Source organism: Onychomys torridus, chromosome 12, assembly GCF_903995425.1.
Source record: "Onychomys torridus chromosome 12, mOncTor1.1, whole genome shotgun sequence".
In the NCBI taxonomy this organism is placed as follows: domain Eukaryota; kingdom Metazoa; phylum Chordata; class Mammalia; order Rodentia; family Cricetidae; genus Onychomys; species Onychomys torridus.
In genome coordinates, this window is record NC_050454.1 from 27,037,814 (window position 1) to 27,047,856 (window position 10,043).

The 10,043-nt window shown below is 39.8% G+C and overlaps 1 protein-coding gene across 1 annotated transcript; it reads left to right on the forward strand.

Moving 5' to 3' along the window:
• Positions 1-8,298: 8,298 nt before the first annotated feature.
• On the forward strand, positions 8,299-9,675 carry LOC118593829 (tripartite motif-containing protein 43-like). The gene has a single exon (XM_036203421.1). It carries the CDS (start codon positions 8,299-8,301, stop codon positions 9,673-9,675), a length of 1,377 nt encoding a protein of 458 aa, XP_036059314.1.
• Positions 9,676-10,043: the final 368 nt, after the last annotated feature.

Below are 10,043 nucleotides of genomic sequence, written 5' to 3' on the forward strand. Positions count from 1 at the left end.
GTGTGACTTACAGGCCTCCATAACAAACAGGACAGCAAAGGATATAATATTATTTCTGTGCTATGAATATGTCAGCCTGCAAGATACAAGTATTATAAAATGACAAAAATAATTGAAAAGCTACTAAAATCCATGTAAGGTTAAGGCAACAGAAAATAAAGATAGGCAATTGTGTTGTCTTCTGAAATGAATTTTGTTCAAATCCATGCTTTATTGACTAATAAAACCCTAAGATATGGTATTCAACTCTGAAAATATTATAGCTTTGAAGCTTGTTTGCAAGTGTGTAATATACTGTCACATAGTCATGTCATCTGTGGAATTTTATGAGATTTCCCACCAACATTACGTCTGAGAGCTCTCTAACTTTTATACCTTTCTCTTAAATGGAGGTGAGGTGATCCATTATTATTGCTTAAACAAAGTGTGCTATGATTGTTATTGACATATTTTTTAACAGCTTGAGAATCTGAGCTTGCTGAAAGCAGGTGCCATGATGCGTTCATCTTTTAATTCCCAGTATTTACCATAATACGGGTTCAATCAATATTTGGAAAGATAAAGTGATTTTTCCTGGCATATCAAAAATATTTATAACCTATTTCAAAGATATGAGTCATGTTAATTATAGATAATTACTTAGATATTGTACTCTGGCTTAATGACAAGACTATGTTGATAATTTATCATAGCTTTGTACACATTAATGTTTGAAATGCCCAAATTCCATGATTTCCTTTCATGGGTCAATTGGTCCTGAGAGGCAAAATCAATTTTGCACATCATTAGGAGTTTGTATCCTTGAATAGCTATAAAAGTTTCTTTCTGTGACTCTTCTCCCTACCCTACTCCAGAGAGTCCTGCCTCTGGGACATGCCCTGGGACACAACCAGTCCCTGGGAACCCCCACCCATTGCTGCCCCATTGCCAGCCTGCAGGGAAGACTGCTGCAGGCTGTCTTCCCCACCAACCCCCCTTCCCCCCACTGGACCCTGCAATCTTCAATACCCATTCCCTATGCTACAGCCACCGATCCCCCTCCAACCTCAGTGGCTTCCTGAGACACAGAATACACCAGCTCTGGTTGGATCAAAAGCAGCTCCCTGAAACAGAATCCTCCAGCTCCATTTAGATTAATAGCTACTATTGGACCAAGAGTAGCACCCTGAGACACAGACACAGCGAGCACAGAATAGACCAAGAACGGCTCGCTCAGACACAGGCACCTCTTGCACCTCTTGGAGGAAGAGATAGGTAGACACTAGCGTAAAAATACATACAACAAAATAAAGAGCAATAGGGTACCAGAGAACCTAGAGGTTCTACAACAGCATGACCTGAATATCACAACATAGAAGAAGCAGAAGAAAGTAACCTTAAAAATAACTTTATGAAGATGATAGAGGTCTTTAAAGAGGAAATGAAAAATCCCCTTAAAGAAATTGAGGAAAAGACAAACAAAAAAATGGGAAGAAATCGGTAAATCCCTTAAAGAAAGCCAAGAAAACTAAGGAAAAAAATCAAACAGGTGAAGGAAACAGTTCAAGACCTAAAAAATGAAATAGAAGCAATGAAGAAGACACAAACTGAGGGAATGCTGGAAATAGAAAATGTGAGTAAATGAACAGAAATTACAGATGCAAGAATAGCCAATAGAATATAATAGATGGAAGAGAAAATCTCTGGTGTGGAGGATACAATAGAGGTCAGTCAATGAAAACACGAAAGCCAAACAGTCATAACACAAAATGTCCAGGAAGTATGGGACACCAAGAAAAGGCCAAACATAAAAATAATATGGATAGGATAAGAATACCAACTCAAAAGAACATAAAATATATTCAACAAAATCAGAAGAAAACTTTCCAAACTTAAAGAAGGAATATCTATGAAGATATAAGAAGCTTATAGAACACCAAATAGACTAGACACCCCCCAAAAAGTCCCCTTGCTACATAATAATCAAAGCACTAAACATAAAGAATATGAAGAACAGCAAAGGAAAAAGGCCAAATGACTTATAAAGCCAGAACCATCAGAATAACACCCATCTTCTCAATGGAGACTCTGAAACCCAGAAGGTCTTAGACAGTAATGCAGACACTAACAGGCCATGAATGCCAGTCTAGATGACTATACTCAGCAAAACTTTCAATCACCATAGACATAGTGAACAAGACATTCCAAGACAAAACCAGATTCAAACAATACCTATCCATAAATCCAACTCTACAGAAAGCACTAGAAGGAAAATTCCAACCTACGGAATTAGATACACCCAAGAAAACACAGGCAATAGACAAGAAAATACACACACACTATCACCAAAAGATAACAGGAATTAATCACTGGTCACTAATATCTCTTAATATAAATGGACTAAATTTGCCCATAAAAAGACACAGACTAACAGAATGAATATTAAAACAAGATCCATCCTTCTGTTGCATACAAGAAACATACCTCAACTTCAAAAAACAGATAGTACCTCAGAGTGAAAGGCTGGGAAAAGACTTCCCAATCAAATGCACTTAAGATGCAAGCTGTTGTGGCTATCCTAATAGCTAACAAAATAGACTTCAAACTAAAACCAATCAAAAGAGATTGGGAAGGACATTGTGTATTCATCACAGGAAAAATCCACCAACATGAAGTCTCAATTCTGAACATTTATGCCTTAAATTCCTTAATTTAAAAAATGGGGTACAGAGCTAAACAGAGAATTCTCCATAGAAGAAAATCAAATGACCAAAAGACATTTAAGAAATTGTTCAAAATCCTTAGCCATCAGGGAAATGCAAATCAAAATGAGGTCAAGATCTCTTCTTGGCCTTTTTGCTAAGATCAAGTGTAAAATGAGGTCAAGATTACAATGAGGAAAACCACAGAGACAGCTGACCCAAGCTGGTGGGAGCTCATGGATTGCTGAAGAACTAGGCCCTCTGAACATGGACAATATTTATGTGGCCAGATCTGTTTGGGAAGCCCCTGTCAGTGGGAGCAGAACTTATCTCAGATGCATGAAATGGCTTTTTAGAACACATTCCCTAGGGTGGGATACCGTGCTCAGCCTTGATACAGTGGGGAGGAGCTTGGTCCTGCCTCAACTTAGTATGCCAGAAAGAAAGGAAGGAAGGAAGGAAGGAAGGAAAGAAGGAAGGAAGGAAGGAAGGAAGGAAGAAAGAAAGAAAGAAAGAAAGAAAGAAAGAAAGAAAGAAAGAAAGGAAGAAAGAAAGAAAGAAAGAAGTCCTTGAAAGTTACAAGATCTTATAAAAAGACAAATGAGTTAGTGAGGAGTAAATGGTGTAAATTTGGTAAACTAGGTTCAGGTATTGTTTGCAATCTCTTGCTTGGTTTTATAAATCAGATTTTTATTAAAATGTTTTGCTTTGCTAGTTTATTTTTCTTGTAGATAGTCTTTAAGACGTATGTAACATACTGGGCAAATACTGAGTCAAAAACTTCAGCAAATAACCAAATTCTAGACCCAGGTATAATTTTGATCATATACATGACTTATGAATTGGATATTTTTTCACAGTTTTTACTTTAGCATAGGAATTATAATACCATCTGTATTTTTCTTGTAAAAATTTTTAAATTTTTTGTGTTTTGAGATTATCACACATGAGAACTGGATTTCCATCATTTGTCCCTTCAATCTTCTCCCCAACTCTTCCCATGACCCCTATTCCCTAGAAAATTCATTACCTCTTCTTTATTATTGTAACATACAAATGACTCAATATATACAAATGTGAATATAAAAAGCCTACTGAAATGTATATATTTGCACAATACATGTATTGTATTAAAAATACAAACATCTTATATTGCCTCAAAAAGTAGAACAATGGAATTGAAGATCCAGACACAAATTGGCAGACCTATCTATAGACACCTGATTTTTTTTATTAAGAAAACAAATTTTGATATTTTTATTTTATAATTAACTTGATTTCACATATCAGCCATGGATTCCCCCATCTTCCCTCCTCCCACCACCAGCCCTCCCCCACAATCCACCTTCCACTCCCACCTCCTCCAAGGCAAAGTCTCCCCTGGGGAGTCAGCCCAGTCTGGTAGACTCAGCAGAGACAGGTCCAGTCTCTTCCTCCCCACACCATGACTGGCTGAACTTTTTTTAGACTAATATGTTTATATTATATGTAATTTGAGGGAAATAAAAAATATGACTTCCTGTGGCCTTTAAAAAAAGAAACAATTAAATTCATTTTATGTACCACTCAAAGATCATCCTCATCATCACCAGGTGGTGGTGCATGCCTTTAATCCCATCCCTTGGGAGGCAGAGGCAGGCAAATCTCTGTGAGTTTGAGGCCAGCCTGGTGAGTTCCAGAAAAGGCGCAAAGGTACACAGAAAAACCCTGTCTCGAACCACCCCCCCCAAAAAAAAGTCCTCTACCCTTCTCCCTCCCCTCCAGACTCCTTTCCAGCCCAACCCCCCATTCCCTCCTGCAAGAAGGTAAGGCTTCCCATGAGGATGAGGAGGTACCATTAGTAAAGGCAAGTCCAAGACCCTTCCCCTGCCTCAAGGCTGTGTGAGGTGTCCCACCATAGGTAGTAGGCTCTAAAAATCTGCTTATACACCAGGGATGGATTCTGATCCTACTGCCAGGGGGCTCCTTAAGAAGATCAAGCTACACAACTGTCTTGCTATGCAGAGGGCATAAGCATGGTCCCATGCAGGCTCCACAGCTGTTGATCTGAATTTCATGAGTTCCCACTAATTTGGTTTTGTCGTTTTTGCAGGTTTCCCCATCATGATCTTGATGCCCGTGATCACAGAATCCCTCTTCTCTCTCTTCCACTGGACTCTTGAAGCTCGGCCTGGTGTTTGGCTGTGGATCTCTACATCTGCTTCCATCCACTACCCAAGAAAAGCTCTATGATGACAGTTAGGGTATTCAATCATCTGATCACTGGGGAAAGACAATTCAGTTCAGGCACTCTCTCCACTATTTCTAGTAGTCCAAGCTGGGTCATTCTTGAGGATTCCTGGAAACTTCACTAGCATCCAATTTCTCTCTATGCCCATGTCTTACTCTATCATGGTATCTCTTTCATTGCTTTCCCACTTCATTCCTGTTCTACCTTGACCATCAGATTCCCTTAAGTTCTTATCCCCCATCCCCTACCCTCAGAGATGAGGGGTGGGCAATAGAAACCTGATTTTTAGGAAAGAAGCCAGAAATACATACTGAAGAATTTGAACAAAGGTGTGGATCAAACTGGATGGCTGTCTGTAGAACACTGAAAAATAGATCAATACTTAAGACCTTGCATGAAATGCAACTCCATGTGGATCAAACACATCAACATAAAACCACACATATTGAACATAATAGAAGAGAAAGTGGGGAATAGTCTTGAACTTCCAGACATGGGAAAGGACTTCTAAACAGAACACCAATAGTACAGTCACTAAAAGCAACAATTAATAAATGGAACTGAAAAGCATCTGTTTGGCAAAGGACACTATCACTGGGACAAAGTGACAACCTACAGAATAGGAAAAGATTTTTGCCAACTACACACCCTATAGATGGATAAAATCTTAAATAAGTAAAGAAATAAAAAAAAACTGGACATCAAGAAGCAATTAACTCAGTTAAAAGTGGAGTATAGAGCTAAACAGAAAATTAGAGAAAGTGGAAATACAACCTCTGCTTCAGGATGCCTTCATCCTGTACCCACACTTCCTATTCATCAAACCCCCAAAGAGGAGGAACAGAGAGCTCTGCACAAAGCTTAGCTCACACCCCAAATGTTCACTTAAATGAACCATATAATCTGCCTTTTTGCCCTGGTATTCTCAAGGGCAGGTTCTAAATGGCTTCTATGATCTAATCAAATAAGATTAAGGGCTTACCAGATTTTGCAATGACTTTAGAGGCAAAGAAAATTGCCAAAGGGGAAGACATCATCTCCTAACGTGCACTACCTGTTACCATAGTGTTTTTAATTCAAACACTGGGAAGATGATACTTTGAAACCAGAGGATGAATGACACAACAGGTCGGGACTTCATCTGTAGGAGTTCTCCCAACTCGGTTGGGAATAATCCTTATCTGAAGCATGTGTCTAGCTACAAGACTCAAATAAACTTTACATACAGGACATCTTCACTCATCTAGGATTTATTAAGTTACATATAATTTTTATATCTTCCTCATCATCATTTTACATACTCTTTGGAATCCATCTTAACATACCCATTATGACTCCTAATGCTCTCTAAGTACTAAATGTATCTCAATATCAACAACTGTCTTGCCACCTAAACAATAAAAACATAATTTATCTGCCAGGCCTCTGAATAGCTAAACTTCCCTTGATCTCATAATCCCTGAAACATTAATCTATCATGGATTTGGCTTACTAAAAAATTAAGCAAACTATTAGATTTCAGATCAAGCAAGAAAAGCCTAGTAATGTTTATTTACAAGAACATAGAAAAGAAACAATAGGCCATCCAGGGAGATAGTCACAGAATACCACAATCTAGAGATTGTGGGAATCCAAATTTCAATAGATACATGCATATCCTAGCTTCTGCATCAATGGCTCTAGAAATATTGTGGAAGAGGAGTCAGAAAGGGAGTGAGAGTCATAATACTAGGAAGTCTGATGTACAATATTCTCTCCTAGAAATAGTTGCAAAAACAAGACCAGAACAATGAATATGTTGATATGAATGTAGGAAATTTAGAAAGACTCCTAAACCTACACAAAGAATTAGCCCCTTTAGGGATGAGATCCTTAAGTGATTATCCACTACAAAATGGTCAGCCCTTGATGGCTATTCCTGGTTGTTGATTTGAATACATGTGGAATGAACTAATACTCAAGGGATAAGTGTAAAAACTAAATGAGAGAGAGAGAGAGAGAGAGAGAGAGAGAGAGAGAGAGAGAGAGAAGGCAATTGTTCAGTCTACAAGGCTGGAAATATAAGCTGGACTTCAGTATATTTTGGAATAAAAAAAATAGCGTCTTATAACAGTGAAGAGATGAATTTGGCAGTGAGAGCAAGGGCAAGAATACAAATACCCAAGATGAAAGAGCTTCCTTCTTCATGTCCTTTAAACAGGCTGCCATGAGAAGGTACAATATGACTTAAGGTGGACTCTCACATCTAAAACATCTGATTTTAGGTGGGGCTTCCTAGTTCCAATGATTCAGTCAAGAAAAATCACAGTCTCTTGAGTTTTAGTTCACCGAACTTAGTTTTTTCTTTTTACTGCATTTTTTTTTTTTTTTTTTTTGGACAGGGTTTCTCTGTGTAGCATTGGAGCCTGTCTTAAAACTCACTCTGTAGAGGGGGCAAGCCTCAAACTAACAGACATAACCTGCCTCTGCCTCTCAAGTGTTAGGATTAAATGCAGGTGCCACCATATCCTGGATTCCCCATGTGTTTTTGTTTTGTTTTGTTTTGTTTGTTTTGTTTTTCGAGACAGGGAATCTCTGTGTAGCCTTGCATCCTTCCTGGAACTCACTCTGTAGTGGAGCCTAGCCTCTAACCCACAGAGATTAGTGAAACTCAGCCTCCCAAGTGCAGCCTGTGCCACCACTTCCCAGCCCCATGAATTAAAAAAAAACAATAAGGAAAGAAAATAAAGGGGAGTAGGTAGAAAAAGGGATGATTCTTGAAGAAACTGCAGTTGAGGTGAATATGACAAAAATGAGTTGAACAAAATTCTCAAAGAATTAGGAGGAATATTTAATATTGATATTAGCAAAAATGACAGATTATTATCATTAAATGTTAATTAAAAAAGAAAAAGCAAAAATATAAGCACATCACAAAAAATTTAGAAACACTGAAATTTTGTAGCAAAATTACTCTATACTTCTTCAGACATTTCACGTTGTACATCTCAGGAAGGTCTTAAATTACATCTCCTGCTTGCCAAGCCCATTCGCTACAAATTTGGATTAAAGGTGTGACCTATCACACCCAGATAAGATGTGTGACTCAGGAGAACTTGTTGTGGAGGATTGTTTTGTGAGTATTGGCCATAGATTTAATTGACTCTTCCATCCAATCAGAGTACTGCTGTTTACGTGGGTGTGGTCTCTAGAGAGTATATAATGACATTCCAGAGTCTAGCGAGTTTCATTCTCCTCTAGACCAGACAGAGTGTGTTCTCATACCTTCTGGCTCCTAGACTGCTAGATCGTTCTTGGCCACACATTGAGGATCGCACCACTGAGGTGAGCTAATATTGTTGTGTCCGCTCCAGACACTGCTGAGACCAGAGACAATTCCGCGGGAAAATGGAGTCAGACATCTCACAAGCCTTCCGGGAAGAACTCACCTGCCTCATCTGCCTGAGCTACCTTACAGATCCAGTCACCATCAGCTGCGGCCACAGCTTCTGTCGAGCCTGCCTGCACCTATCCTGGGAGGACAGCCAACTTCCAGTCCACTGCCCTATGTGTCGGGAACCGTGCCAGCAGAAGGAAATGAGAACCAACGTTGTTCTGAAGAAGCTGGTGTCCATTGCCAGACAAGCCAGCCTCATGAAGGACCTGAGCTCTGAGGAGCATAAGTGTGTGACCCACAAGGAGACAAAGAGGATCTTCTGTGTTGAGAGCAGGATCTTCCTCTGTCAACCATGCTCTAACTCCCATGAGCACAGAGGTCACACACATTGTCCCATTGAGGCAGCAGCTGACGCTGAAATGGAAAGACTTCTGAAGCAGATGGCATCTCTATGGGAGAAGATCCAAGAAAACGAAGAGAATATCCAGGCAGAGAACAGAACAACAACTTTGTGGATGGACTATGTGACTCTGCGGGAACAAATGATCAGGACAGAGTATAGGGAGCTGCATCCATTCCTCTGTGAAGAGGAAGCCAAACATATCGAGTGTGTGAGAATGGAAGGCCAATGTGGTTTAGGGAAACTGAGGAAGAGTGAGGCCATGATGGTCCAAAAGAGCAAAGAACTAAGACAAATGTACCAGGAGCTGATGGCAATGTCCCAGGAGCCATATGTGGTACTGCTCCAGGGTGTGGATGACAAGGTCAGGAGGAGTGAGTCAATTCAGCTGAGCATGCCTCAAGGTATGAAACCTGAACTCAGTGCCCTACCCATCATTGGACTGACTGAAAAGTACAAGCACATCCACATTGACATTTTCTTTGATAACGTAAGTACATTCCACTACAAGATGAACCTATTTAATGTCTTGAGAAAATTCAGCTTTGGACTTCACAGTAAGCATACACCTGTGACTTCTGTTGGATGCTATTTGGCTTCCTGGGCATCCTTGAACTTCATCTCAGGGAACTATTACTGGGAGGTGGAGTTACAGGACTCTGGGAACTGGGCTGTAGGGGTCTGTACAGATTCCTGGTTAAGGAATACCAAACAAATGATTGACTATGAGGGTGCATTTCTTCTTGTGTGTGTGAAGGAGGGTAATCATTACAGTCTCCTCACCACATGCCCCGTATTCCGACACTATATGGAGAAGCCACTGGGCCGGGTTGGGGTTTTCCTGGATTGTGATGACGGATGTTTAAGTTTCATTAACTTGGCCAAGAGTTCCCTAATATACAGGTACCCCCCTGGTACCTTCAAAAACCCTGTCCAGCCTTTCTTCTCCAGTGGCCATGAGGGGAGTACCTTTAATCCAGCACCTTAGTGTTTCTGTAAATATTTCCTCCTGTAATGTCATCTCTTTTATTGCTATTAGATAATAAAATACTATTAAATGGAAAAAAGTTTCTTTCTTTACAGACACTGCATTTGAGTGTATGTCTAAAAGAGGTTTCACCATGCCTATGCAGCCACCATGGGAATGGTCTAGGCCTCTGGTTACTAAAGACAGTCGTTTAGCTTAAGCTAAACATGGGAGAGCTTAAAATGGAGGACATGGGAATAAGGGATATTGGTGGGTAAGGCTGGGGTTGGGGAATAATGAGGTGAGGAGGGATGATCTGTGGTTGGGATGTATGAATAGAAAATTTCTCAATAATAATAATCAAACGAAAAAAGAGAGTAATCTCTCTC

What these genes read in the sequence shown, in the direction of transcription:
- LOC118593829 (XM_036203421.1), top strand. Translation starts at nt 8,299, where the DNA reads ATGGAGTCAGACATCTCACAAGCCTTCCGGGAAGAACTCACCTGCCTC.